Raw genomic sequence first — 14548 nt, forward strand, 5'->3', positions numbered from 1 at the left:
GATAAAAGTCACATTGTGCTAAGTCAGGCAAATGAGGTGTGTTGTCTGACGCGGTGATGCTGTACATCGCAGGAAAGTTCTTAACAGACAATGCGGTATGAGCCGGCGCATTGTCTTGATGCTGGTTGTTTTCTTCTCATTTGCTCACATTGTTTGCAAGTGAGTCATGGACCATAGGAAAACTGGAAATGAAAAGAATCGAAACGACTGAGATGTGGTGCCGTAGGAGGCTTTATAAATTACTTGGACCGATAAGAGAACGATCGAGGAAATTTTCTGCAGAACTGGCAAAGAAATGAAAACATGGAAAAGACGTGACAGGGTGACAGAACATGTGTTGAGACATCAGAGAGTAACTTCAAAATACTTGGGGGACTTGCAGAGGAAATAAACTGCAAACTAACAACTTAGGACGTAAGTACAAAAGCAAAAGAAAATTGAGGACTGTTTGATGACGATCAGTTTGGCTTTAGGAAAGGTAAAGGCATCAGAAAGGCAGTTCTGGTTTGAGGCTGATAATGAAAACAGGACTGAAGAAAAATCGAGACACGTTCATAGGATTTGTCGACTTGGGAAAGACGTCCGACAATGTCAAATGGTGCAAGATGTTCGAAATTCTGAGAAACATATAGGTAAGCTTTAGAGAAAGACGGTTAATTCACAGTATGTACCAAGAGACAACAACAGGACTGGAAGACCCAGAGCGAAGTACTCCAACACAAAAGGGTGTGAGGCAAGAATGTTATGTGTCAGCCCTACTGTTCAATATGAACATCGCAGAAGGAATGATAGACGTAAAAGACAGGTTCGAGGATGGGATTAAAATCAGGTGGAAGGACATAAGTGGCAAGATTTGCTGATGAGATTGCTATCCTGAGTGAAAGTGAAGGATGCGTTGAATGGAATGAACAGTGTAATGAGCACAGAATGTGCAAGTGAGTAAATCGAAGAAATACGGAAGAAGTGAGAAGTAGCAAGAATGAGGACAGCGAGCAACTCAACATCAGAATTGTGAAACAATAAGTCGACAAAGTTAAGGAGTTTTGTTGCCTAGTTAGGAATAAAATCATTACAGACGGAGCAAGGAGGACATAAAACGGGATAGCCGAGCGGTCTAAGAGGGCTGCAGTCATGGACTGTGCGGCTGGTCCCGGCGGAGGTTCGGGTCCTCCCTCGGGAATGGGTGTGTGTGTTTGTCCTTTGGATGATTTAGGTTAAGTAGCTTAGGGACTGATGACCTTAGCAGTAAAGTCCCATAAGATTTCACACAAATTTGAATTTTTTTTTAACATAAAACGCAGATTAACACTGACGAAAAGGGTACTTCTGGCCAAGAGAAGTCCACTAATGTCAAACATAGGTCTTAATCTGAGGAAGAAATTTCTGGGAATGTACGTTTGGCAGCACAGCACTCTACGGCAGTGATGCATGTATTGTGGGGAGTCCAGGACAGGGAAGAATCGAAGCATTTGGGAAGAGGTGCTAGGAAAGAATTATGAAAGTAAGGCGGACTGGTCAGGTAATGAGGAGGTTCTCCACAGGATTGGTGAAGGAAGAAATAAATATACTGACAAGAAGAAGGGACCGGACAGTAGGGCACCTATTAACCCATCAGGGATTAGCTTCTGTGGTATCAGACGGAGGTGTAGACGGTACAAACTGTAGAGGAAGACAGAGATTTGAACACATCTAACGCATAATTGAGGACGTAGTTTGCAACGGTTCAAATGGCTCTGAGCGCTATGGGACTTAGCTTCTGAGTTCATCAGTCCCCTAGAACTTAGAACTACTTGAACGTAACTAACCTAACAACATCACACACATCCATGCCCGAGGGAGGATTCGAACCTGCGACCGTAGCGGTCGCGCGGTTGCAGACTGTAGCGGCTAGAAGTGCTGAACCACCCCGGCCGGCGGCTACTCTGACATGAAACGTTTGACTGATGAGAGGAATTCGTCGCGGGTAACATCAAACCAGTCAGAAGAATGACGGCTCAAAAAAAGAAAAAAGAAATAGGCAGCATTGCTATTCTTATATGAAGAGGTTGGCACAAGAGAGGAATTTAAGGCGAGCTTAATGTTGTTAGCAAAATTTAAAAAAATAGGTTTAAAAAAGTAAAAAAACACGATGCATAGCACTTGAAGTGGCAGCTAATGACCCATGTAAGATATCAGAGCAAGCGCGTAATATTTATGAAAGCATTTCTGTGGTGTTTCCTAATCACTCGGACCATACATTTGTGGTCTTGCAACAGCAGAAACAGATGTTACATCAACTCTAAAAGGAGAACGGCTCAGAGTTATGTAAGAATAAAAGACAGTGTCAACACCGGAGTAAGAAAGGCTGGCGCTACAGGACACCACATTTGAAGAGGTAAATATTGTTATCTCGCACAGGTGAACCGCCGTGAGGTTACTGGGTCAGTAAATGCAGGCCGCAGGTGAAGACGCGGTAGCATAAATGGACTGGTCGGGCGGCTGCGGCACTCTTAGAGCGATGGCTGGAGTGGTGGGCCTTCTGCTGGTGGTGAGCGCGGCGGCCGGCGGCGCCGAGGCTGGCGCCCGGGTGGTGGGCGGGCAGGCGGCGGCCGTGGAGCGCTTCCCGTGGCAGGTGTCGCTGCAGCAGCGCGGCCGCCACCACTGCGGCGGCGCCCTGGTCAGGCCGCAGTGGGTGCTGACCGCGGCGCACTGCGTCGCCTCCTACTTGGGGCTCGGGCTCAGCGTCCGCGCCGGCACCTCCACCAGGGGCAGCGGCGGCGTCGTGCGCGCCGCCCCCACTGCCCACCCCCACCCCGGATTCTCCTGGACCTCTTTCGACTGTGACGTCGGCGTCGTGGAGGTCGCGGACCCCTTTGTCTTTGGTGCAACAATTCAGGTAAACCGACCACCAAGTGCATCTCTCTCTTCGTGTAAACAGACGGGAAAAAGTCGCAACACCGAGTTGTGCGACATAAACGAAAATTGTTAGACGTATTTCTTCACCTGAAACTTGATGTCACTTCCAGCTTCGTGCCAATCGCATGAGAGTAGTGCTAGTATCGCCGCTATGAGCATGCAAATATGGTTCGCTTCGAATAACCCTATAACCATCGTGAGCGTTAGTTATCTTTGAGACGGGACTTGCTGCTAGGCGGGAGCTGATGTTAGTCACGAATGAAATTACAATGAAATGGACACCCTTAGCTGCTTATAGGCGTTGACATACGCCAACGGGGATACATGAAAATGTGTGCCCCGACAGGGACTCGAACCCGGGATCTCCTGCTTACATGGCAGACGCTCTACCCATCTGAACCACCGAGGACACAAAGGATAGTGCGACTGCAGGGATTTATTTCTGGCACTCCTCCCGCGAAACCCACGTTCTCAACGTTTTGTCCCGAACTATATTCTGTGTCCTCGGTGGCTCAGATGGATAGAGCGTTTGCCATGTAAGCTGGAGATCCCGCTTTCGAGTCCCGGTCGGGGCACACGTTTTCATCTTACCCCGTTGACGTATGTCAACGCCTGTAAGCATCTAAGGGTGTTCATTTCATTGTAATTTCATTATAACGAGCTGCATGGTCATCGATGGTATCTGTCCTTTAGGACATGTCCGAAAGAATAGATACGATCTTAGTACATGTCACGAATGCCTTCAAGGCGAAAAAGACACCATCATCAACAGCTCACTCAACATTTACGAGGTCGTGTAATAAGGTTATGATAAGCTAGCTGCTCCTTCTGCGCCATTGCAAAAGTACTTGGCGGGAATGTACTCACTGTACATGACTGCTATCAGCGGTGGTTGCGACAATGTACGGACGCAAGAAGACCGGTCTTCGTTCGGCCTTTCTCTGTCTCGTGATTACTGGGTGTTGTGTGATGTCCTTAGGTTAGTTAGGTTTACGTAGTTCTAAGTTCTAGGGGACTGATGACCATAGATGTTAAGTCCCATAGTGGTCAGCGCCGTTTTCCTTTTTTTTTTCGATCGGCCACTTGGTATTATCGCGAACGAAGACCATCGTGTTCGGCGTATGGCTCTACCGCATCTGCAGCAGCAGTTTGAACAGCAGGTGCACCACAGTGACACAGCGAGCTGTTGCAAATCGTTTATTTGTACGACAGCCCCGAGCCAGACGCCGTGCAGTCCATTCCACCGATCCCAAACAACCGCCATTTGAGACTTCAGTGGAGTCAAGCGAGCGCTCATTGAAGGGCAGAGTGGACGTCTGTTGCGTTTTCTGCCAAAAGTTAGGTCTGCCTCGGTGCCAGTAATGGCCTTGTGTTGGTTAGAAAGATAGCTGAGGGCCTGCAACCAGCGTATTTTCGTACCGGAACTACACCTGGAATTATGATCTGGGTTGCGATTACGTATGACAGCAAAAGCACTCTTGCAGTTATCTACCGCAACGTGACTGCAAATTTGTACTTTAGTCTGGTGTTTCGACCTGCTGCAGCGTTCCAGTGGTGTTTCCAACAGGATAACCCTTGGCCACACATCGCTGTTGTAACGCAACATGCTCTATGGGGTTTCGAAATGTTGCCTTGGCTTGCTTGGTCACAGAATCTTCCTTGTGGATATCATCTTACAAAAACTCCATCGTCATTAACAAACTGTATTGACTGACCAAGTGCCCCAGGCATGAAACTCCATCCCACTAAATAGCGTTCTGCATATGAACAACACAGTGCATGCACGTTTGCATGCTTGTATTGAACATTCTGGTGGTAACACCGGTTGTTAATATGCCAACATTTCACACTTCTAATGGCTTACATTAACCTGTGATCTTGCAGTGTTAATCACATAAATATGTTACCTGCGTGAAAGCATTCCTAAAATTTCACTACTCTAAATTAATTCCTACTTGATGTTGCGATGTTTTTCCGTCAGTACAGCTTATATGAGGGATTGTCATGAAGTCTTCATATTTTTTTGGTTCGGTTACTTAGTTACATGTTCCACAGATCATGTGAACTAGTCTTTTATCGAAATGGTGTGGAACGATCCAGTTTACATTATATGTGTGTATATTGATGTGTGTTAACATTAATCAACACATTGTCAATATATTTCTATTTTTAAAAAAATCGTGCTAGTTGCGAATTTTTAACTAAAAATTCTTCACTGAAATAGAAGGGGTTGTTCAGAGGAATGATATATTAGATTTAAAATTTTACTTCGGTACCAGTCAAACATTTTATGTTATTGGGTAACGATCAAAAGTTTGATTGCTACACTCTGAACTTCTCTCTCACCCATTGACAGCCTTAACAGTGTGTAATAAATGTCATTTTCCCTCTAATGTTGTAGGAGTGTACATTGTTTGTAACGAATTTCATTAGTGAAATTATGTATTGTGACGGCGCATTTAAAATACCTGGTTTCTTGAAGACTTACTGTACCTACCTGACACCCCTTGCAATCAGTAGCTTGTTTCTAAGGGATGAAAAGTGATTAAAATTATTCCAAGGATATTATCGGATGCAATTATGCAAAATATGTCAGGAGGCTGATACGTTTGTTTCCAAGATAACCAAGGATGCGGATAGCAAAAGTAGCTGAACTTAATTGTTTGAGTAGCTCAATAACATCCTTCTTCCAACTCAAGTTTTCATCAGTATGTATACCCAAACATTCGGAGCATTCACTTACTGGCTCCTGCTCATGTGCTACATCAATTGTTGGTTTAATTCTATTTGTTGCAGATAACTGAACGTAGTGCACATTTTCAAAATTCAAGGAGATTCCATTTAGCTTTCCCTCTCGTGTGATTTATTAATAACACTAGTCACGTCTGCAAAAGTACGAGTACCATTTTATCTTGTTGACTGTTAAGTGGAAAGTCATTCACACATATAAAGAATAGGATAGGGACACCGTTTATGATTTTTTTCCCAGTCACTAAAATGTTCCCGACATTGTCTGAACTATTCAGCACGTTCTATAGCGCCTGTGAAATGTTAACTAAGGTGTTTCCACTTAAGTGTTCGACTACTCTTGAGCACATTACTTTCTCGAATATTTATGGGAAAGATGTCAGTAAGGAAACTGAATGATAATTTCATAAGTCTGTCTCGTTACCTTTTTTAGGAAGCGGTTTAACAACTGCATATCGGAACCTCTCTGGATAACTTCCATGTGAAGTGATTCGTAGCATATGTCACTAAGAACGCTACTTATTAAGTTGAAACAACGTTTCAAAACGCTATGTGAAATTCTCCTCAGTCCGAAAAGGGTTTTTGTCAGTTTTCTGATAGGTCTGCTGCGGCCTTCCACGAATTCCAGTCTTGTGATTATTTCTTCATCTCACAATAACACTGCAATCCAGCGCCCTCTATTATTTGTAGGATGTATTCCAATCTCTGCCTTCTGCTACAGCTGTTACCCTCTACAGTTGCCACTAGTACCATATAAGTTATTCCCCGATCTCGTAACGTTTCTCCGATCATCCTGTTCCTTTCCGTTGTCAGTGTTTTCCGTTAGTTCCTTTCTTTGCCGATACTGTGGAAAACCTGCCCATTCTTTATTTCATCAGTCCACCTAACTGTGGTCGTTCTTCTATGCGCCATGTCTCAAACATACGTAAGTTATAATTTAGATTATAGATTTTGTGGCTACATGAACACAATTTGATCTATTCTGTGGTATACATGGTATAATTGCTAAATCACCAGCAAATGTGTTTCTGTCGTTAATTCTGACGTCATTTACGTGTCTAAGCTGTCTGTCACAGCATTTATTTTCAAGAAAATGGAATCCCGCAATCAGAGACTCCTTAGGCATTGTGTAGACCGAGAATGATGAAGTTAGGGGTGGAGATTTTATGAAGGAGATTAAGATGGAGAGAGAAGGAGGGAGAGAGAGAGAGAGAGAGAGAGAGAGAGAGAGAGAGAGAGAGAGAGAGAGTGAGAGAGAGAGGAGAGAATGAAAGAGAGAGAGAGAGAGAGAGAGAGAGAGAGAGAGAGAGAGAGAGAGAGAGAGGAGAGAATGAAAGAAAGAGAGAGAGAGAGAGAGAGAGAGAGAGAGAGAGAGAGAGAGAGAGAGAAAGGAGAAACAAAAATGGAGAAGAATTGGTCTGAGAGAGATGTAAAGGGAGGAAAATAAGATCAGACCAAGGAGAGAGCAGAATAAGAGGAATTGAACTGTACAAAATTTACCAAATAAAATTAATAGGACAGAAGCGCAACGTTGTCAAGATACAGCTGCAAAACGTCAGCAGATCAGTGGAGAGCTCTCGTAAGTGAAGACACGTGAACAGCAGCTCGCAACAATTTTTCAAGCTATGACAGTCATTCGTAATATGTCAGGAATTTTCTTAACGGTGCAGTAGTCATTTCTTCGACAATGTCAGTTTTGTAGTGGTTGGAGGCAAGAATTTCGAGAATTTATTGAAAACATGGGATTTAAGATAAATGAGTGTTAATTTTTCATATGTTTCTTAGTTAATTGATCTACTCTACTTGTTAGAATAGAATTTCATTCACGCTCTCTTTACGTTAGTAAAAATTGTAGCATGTAACTTTTAAATTTAATAATTAATAACATAACACAGGCCAGCTACGTTACTGGATTGTCGTTTCTGCAATACAACTTACATATTAAGAGTATTATGGTACTTTTAGCGACGTTGATTTACCTAGTATACATCATGCATAAATCGAGACTATAGTAGCCAGCTGTGGGTAGGAATTTAATGTTTGTCTATCTTTGACTGTTATGGTGAAACCAAAACCTTCAGCCAGTTTAAGTGGTAAATGCGTCCTTTATTATATTAGATATTGGCTGGGCGAATTAGTTTAAATGTGCACATCTCAGCGTGCTCGTCGAAGATCGGATGTAGATTTATGGCCCTTGTTACACAACACAGCATTTCCTGAGTCGATCATTTGGAAAATTACGCTCTATTTGACATCTCCTGCCCTGATATGTAGTTATTATCAGGTTTTTTTCTGTACACTGTGAATAGAAACAGAGCGGAAATGATAAATGCTTAGAAAGGGCAAGAGATAGAGCGTGACAAGTGGAGGGGTGTGGGGGAGATGTTGTAAGAGGAGAAGTTCAGAGGTACCAATTCGTCTAAATAAACGGAGAAGTTTGTGTGTACACATGATTAAAATTATGTATAATAACAATTACTTTGTGGACACAGCCTGAACAGCGTTCCATGCTGCCCACCTGCAACGGTTATATGCCTGAATAACACTGAAATACTGAACCTATATACGAACATAGATATAAAGGAGTGCCTAATGGGATGCTAACTGTCACAATTGATTACCAGCACCTGAAATGCTACTATTATGGCTGCTAACGTTTCATCAGAATAGATCAGTACTACAGAGATTGCTTCCGCTAAGCCGTTTTTGGCCCTCTCTCACTTCTGCTCATGATTATGAGAGATATCTTAATTCCACAGAAGCATAAGCATAGTTAAACTTTCAGAAAACAAACACAAATGTAAAATCACAATAATATTTGTACAATTATTTACAAAATAAGTTTCGTTCTCCTTTGCTCAAACTGCTATTTATGGATGTAGCTCGAGTCACCTTTTTAATGTGAAGTTAAAAATGTTTAACCTCTTATAAATTTTAATTTTAATCTTAATAATGAGCAGCCTCCGTTGCAAGTTTTACCTAGAATTTACCTACGTTTCAGTCGGGATAACCCAACCTCCTTCAGAATAACAGTAACCACCGTTTGTCCATAGTGGACATCGTCAAGCTAAAACTACAAATCCATTAATTATCGTCAGATTGTAAAACTTATCTGGCACTGCCTCGGCCCCACTTCGCGACCACGATGCGGCAGCCACTAGTGCAGTACAGCACTATGGACAACTAGCATTCTGAAGAAGGCTGTGTTATCCCGACTGAAACATACGTCAATTCTAGGTAAACCGTGCAACTGAGGCTGTTCATTATTAAAATTAAAATTAATAATTATACAGTTGCTGACAGGGCCGCGAAGTGTTGAATATCTTATAAATTTATCGAATGTGTTGATCAAGCTAAATATAAAATTATGAGCAGACAGAACGTGTCACGTCAAAAGTCTACTGGGAGTGTACTACTGCTGCGTGCGATTGCGTACAAGGTGTCCGGAAATACCAGTTACTAACTTCTATGACTTGTAGAGAGCATTGAGTATATAATGGTTTCAATAGGAACCCATGTCAGGGAACGTACCGTTTACGTTCTACGACTGTTTCAGTTCACATGTATTGCGCGTTCACGTTTGCTGACGGAAAGATTAAAGTAACAGATGTGCTTGTCATGGTGTGCAGTATAGTGGAGAGGTTACGTGTACTACATCAGATGGTCACCTAATGTCACTTAACGACTGCCTTACTGCGAAATCTATTCAGTGCCTGTGCGTCTCCGACACAGTAAACATGGATCGGTACAAGATTTTGGAATACACAGACATGCTTCTTGCGGACGGTGAAGCTCGAGGAAACGGTACAGCTGCCAGTCGGCTGTATTACGAACGTTTTCCGCAACGTAGCATGCCATCGCACAAACTTTATGCCCAAGTTATGCGGTGGCTCCGAGAAACAGGTGCCTTCATCATGGGGAGAGAGGACTTCGCTACTCCGTGTCAACGCCGCAAGCCCGAATCTGAAGGAGGTGTACTGCGTCGCCTTCATGAGAACCCATGAAGGAGTACTCAAACAATTTCACGTCAAATGGGAGTTAGTATCGTCTGAGACCTCCCCATGAACCATGGACCTTGCCGTTGGTGGGGAGGCTTGCGTGCCTCAACGATACAGATAGCCGTACCGTAGGTGCTACCACAACGGATGGGTATCTGTTGAGATGCCAAACAAACGTGTGGATCCTGAAGAGGGGCAGCAGCCTTTTCAGTAGTTGCAGGGCCAACAGTCTGGATGATTGACTGATCTGGCCTTGTAACACTAACCGATATAGCCTTGCTATTCTGGTACTGCGAAAGGCTGAAAGCAAGGGGAAACGACAGCCGTAATTTTTCCCGAGGGCATGCAGCTTTACTGTATGATTAAATGATCATGGCGTCCTCTTGGGCAAAATATTCCGGAGGTAAAATAGTCCCCCATTCGGATCTCCGGGAGGGGACTACTCAAAAGGACATTGTTATCAGGAGAAAGAAAACTGGTGTTCTACGGATCGGAGCGTGGAATGTCAGATCTCTTAATCGGGTAGGGAGGTTAGAGAATTTAAAAAGGGAAATGGATAGGTTAACGTTAGATATAGTGGGAATTAGTGAAGTTCGGTGGCAGGAGGAACAAGACTTTTGGTCAGGTGAATACAGGGTCACAAATACAAAATCAAATAGGGGTAATGCAGGAGTAGGTTTAATAATGAATAATAAAAAAATAGGTGTACGGGTAAGCTACTACAAACAGCATAGTGAACGCATTATTGTGTGCAAGATAGATACGAAGCCCACACCTACTACAGTAGTACACCGAGCGAGGTGGCGCAGTGGTTAGCACACTGGACTCGCATTCGGGAGGACGACGCTTCAATCCCGTCTCCAGCCATCCTGATTTAGGTTTTCCGTGATTTTCCTAAATCGTTTCAGGCAAATGCCGGGATGGTTCCTTTTGAAAGGGCACCGCCGATTTCCTTCCCAGTCCTTACCTCTCCCCAGATTGCGCGCCGTCTCTAATGACCTCGTTGTCGACGGGACGTTAAACACTAACCACCACCACAACTACCACCTATAGTAGTACAAGTTTATATGCCAACTAGCTCTGCAGATGACGAAGAAATTGATGAAATGTATGATTAGATAAAAGAACTTATTCAGGTAGTGAAGGGACATGAAAATTTAATAGTTATGGGTGACTTGAATTCGTCAGTAGGTTTAAGAATCAACAAAGAAGGTTGTGTACATGGAAGAACCCTGGGGATACTAAAAGGTATCAGACAGATTATATAATGGTAAGACAGAGATTTAGAAACCAGGTTTTAAATTCTAAGACATTTCCAGGGGCAGGTGTGGACTCTGACCACAATCTATTGGTTATGAACTGTAGATTAAAACTGAAGAAACCTGCAAGAAGGTGGGAATTTAAGGAGATGAGACCTGGATAAACTGAAAGAACTAGAGGTTGTACAGAGTTTCAGGGAGAGTATAAGGGAACATTTGACAGGATTGGGGGAAAGAAGTACAGTAGAAGAAGAATGAGTAACTCTGAGCGGGGGTGAAGTAGTGAAGGCAGCAGAGAATCAAATAGGTGAAAAGACGAAGGCCAGTAGAAACCCTTGGGTAACAGAAGAAATATTGAATTTAATTGATGAAAGGAGAAAATATAAAAATGCAGTAAATGAAGCAGGCAAAAAGGAATACAAACGTCTCAATAATGATATCGACAGGAAGTGCAAAATTGCTAAGCAGGGATGGCTAGAGGACAAATGTAAGGACATAGAGGCTTATCTCACTAGGGGTAAGATAGATACTGCCTAGAGGAAAATTAAAGAGATTTTTGGAGAAAAGAGAACCACTTGCATAAATATCAAGAGCTTTGATGGAAACCCAGTTCTAAGCAAAGAAGCGAAAGCAGTAAGGTGGAAGGAGTATATAGAGGGCCTATACAAGGGCGATGTACTTGAGGACAATATTATGGAAATGGAACAGGATGTAGATGAAGATGAAATGGGAGATAAGATACTGCGTGAAGAGTTTGTCAGAGCACTGAAAGACCTGATTCGAAACAAGGCCCCTGGAGTAGGCAACATTCCATTAGAACTACTGACAACCGTGGGAGAGCCAGTCCTGACAAAACTCTACCAGCTGGTGAGCAAGATACCGTCAGACTTCAAGAAGAATATAATAAATGCAATCCCAAAGAAAGCCTGTGTTGACAGATGTGAAAATTACCGAACTATCAGTTTAATAAGTCACAGCTGAAAAATACTAACGCGAATTCTTTACAGACGAATGGAAAAACTGGTAGAAGCCAACGTTGGGGAAGATCTGTTTGGATTCCGTAGAAATATTGGGACACGTGAGGCAATACTGACCCTACGACTTATGTTAGAAGATAGATTAAGGAATGGCAAACCTATGTTTCTAGCATTTGTAGACTTAGAGAAAGGTTTTGACAATGTTGATTGGAATACTCTCTTTCAAATTCTGTAGGTGGCAGGGGTAAAATACAGGGAGCGAAAGGCTATTTACAAATTGTACAGAAAGCCGATGGCAGTTATAAGACTCGAGGGGGATGAAAGGGAAGCAGTGGCTGGGAAGGGAGTGAGAAAGGGTTGTAGCATATCATCGATGTTATTCAATCTGTATATTGAGCAATCAATAAAGGAAACAGAAGAAAAGTTCGGAGTAGGTATTAAAATCCATTGAGAAGAAATAAAAACTTTGAGGTTCGCCGATGACATTGTAATTCTGTCAGAGACTTGGAAGAGCAGTTGAACGGAATGGACAATGTCTTGAAAGGAGGGTATAAGATGAACATCAACAAAAGCAAAACGAGGATAGTGGAATGTAGTTGGATTAAGTCAGGTGATGCTGAGGGAATTAGATTAGGAAATGAAACACTTAAAGTAGTAAAGGAGTTTTGCTATTTGGTGAACAAAATAACTGATGATGGTCGAAGTAGAGAGGATATAAAATGTAGAATGGCAATGGCAAGGAAAGCGTTTCTTAAGAAGTGAAATTTGTTAACATCGAGTATTGATTTAAATGTCAATAAGTCGTTTCTCAAAGTATTTGTATGTAGTGTAGCCATGTATGGAAGTGAAGCGTGGACGATAAATAGCTTAGACAAGTAGAGAATAGAAGCTTTCGAAATGTGGTGCTACAGAGGAATGCTGAAGATTACATGGGTAGATCACATAACTAATGAGTAAGTATTGAATAGGATTGGGGAGAAGAGAAGTTTGTGGCACAACGTGTCTAGAAGAAGGGATCGGTTGGTAGGACATGTTCTGAGGCATCGAGGGATCACCAATTTAGTATTGGAGGGCAGCGTGGAGGGTAAAAATCGAAGAGGGAGACCAAGAGATGAATACATAAACAGAGTCGGAAGGATGTAGATTGCAGTAGGTACTTGGAGATGAAGAAGCTTGCACAGGATAAAGTAGCATGGAGAGGTGCATCAAAGCAGTCTCAGGACTTAAGAGCACAAAAACAATATCGTCTGGGACATTACCAGTTGAAGAGGATCCTCGCAACTTTTCCAGCCGATTTTCTACAACGTTTTGCCTACAGAACGTGTATCCTGCAAAGTTGCATCGATACACCTGTGTATCGATACACCTCTGTTCCCACATCGAGTTCTGTTCACAGACGAATTTCACTAGAGACTGTGTCCTAAATTTGCGGAACAACCATGTCTCGGCAGATTGAAACCCTCGTGTCATGCTTGTTCAGGGATTTTAGTACCGGTTTGGCACTAACGTTTCGGCAGATATTCTGGATGGTCGTGCGATTGAGTCGTACCTCCTTTTTACATACTTGATCTTCCTGCTGAACGCATTGGAGATGTTCTTGAAAGCTGTGTCACGGGATGTCCGTCACTAAATGTGGGCTCATCAGGATAGTGCACCACCTCACTTGTCACGTGCCGTTCGGAGAAACAGGCGATATGGCGAAAGCTGGACAGGACAAGATGGTCCAGCTGCGTGGCAGCCGGGGTCACCGGATTTAACCCCTATGAACTCTTCTAGTCGGATCATATGCAATTTTTAATTTACGAGACTTCTTTAGAGACAGATCTGCTGTCAAGAGTTCTGGCCGCTGTACTAGAAATTAGACACCAGGTGGGATGGAGACTGTGTGTCGTAATATGTTTCGTAGGTACAAGGTCTGTAAGAACGTTGGTGGTCGTCTCATTGAGCTGCTGTTGTAATGCATCTGTACCGTCCTGTACGCACAGTATGTTGGGTTCTTTTTTGTTTTGGAATTATGGAAATAGTCAACGTTTAAGTGTTGATACAAAAAATGTGCTGAAGTAATAAATGGATATTTCGTTATGTTGCCGGCCGAAGTGGCCGAGCGGTTCTAGGCGCTTCTGTCTGGAACCAAGCGGCCGCTATGGTCGCAGGTTCCAAGTTCTCGGCGACTGATGGCCTCAGGTGTTAAGTCCCATAGCGCTAAGAGCCACTTCGTTATGTTTCCTTTCGGAGGTTACATATAACTGTAGTGCGTCACGCCTAATTCAGTTCCTCAAGTAAAAGTGGATGAGTTAAACATATGAACTGAAACCATCGTAGAACGGTAACTGTACGTTTCCGGAGGGGGATTCCCATTCAGAATTTTATGTACTCACTCCCCTCTTCAAGTCCTAGAAGCTTGTAACGGGAATTTCGAAACTTGCTATATATGTCATGTTGTTTAGTATGAATGGCACTGTAAAGTTCCCTTTCTATAAGTTACATTATAAAGAAGCCGACAACAGTTTCTAATGATTTGATGCTTATCGTTCAGAATACCAGAAATATTCGATCACGAATGAGTCTCTCTCTCTCTCTCTCTCTCTCTCTCTCTCTCTCTCTCTCTCTCTCTCTATATATATATATATATATATATATATATATATATATATATATATATATATATATA

The 14548-nt window shown here is 42.9% G+C and overlaps 1 protein-coding gene across 1 annotated transcript in view; it reads left to right on the plus strand.

The window, feature by feature from the left end:
• The first annotated feature begins 2491 nt into the window (after positions 1 to 2491).
• LOC126354640 (trypsin-1-like) overlaps positions 2492 to 14548 on the plus strand; it is a 54916-nt gene continuing 42859 nt past the window's right edge. Inside the window, exon 1 of the mRNA XM_050004411.1 lies at positions 2492 to 2875. Coding sequence (XP_049860368.1) covers positions 2498 to 2875 — 378 coding nt within the window. The 5' untranslated portion in view covers positions 2492 to 2497. The remainder of the gene's footprint in view (positions 2876 to 14548) is intronic.

This window comes from Schistocerca gregaria, chromosome 3 (assembly GCF_023897955.1).
Source record: "Schistocerca gregaria isolate iqSchGreg1 chromosome 3, iqSchGreg1.2, whole genome shotgun sequence".
In the NCBI taxonomy this organism is placed as follows: Eukaryota; Metazoa; Arthropoda; class Insecta; order Orthoptera; family Acrididae; genus Schistocerca; species Schistocerca gregaria.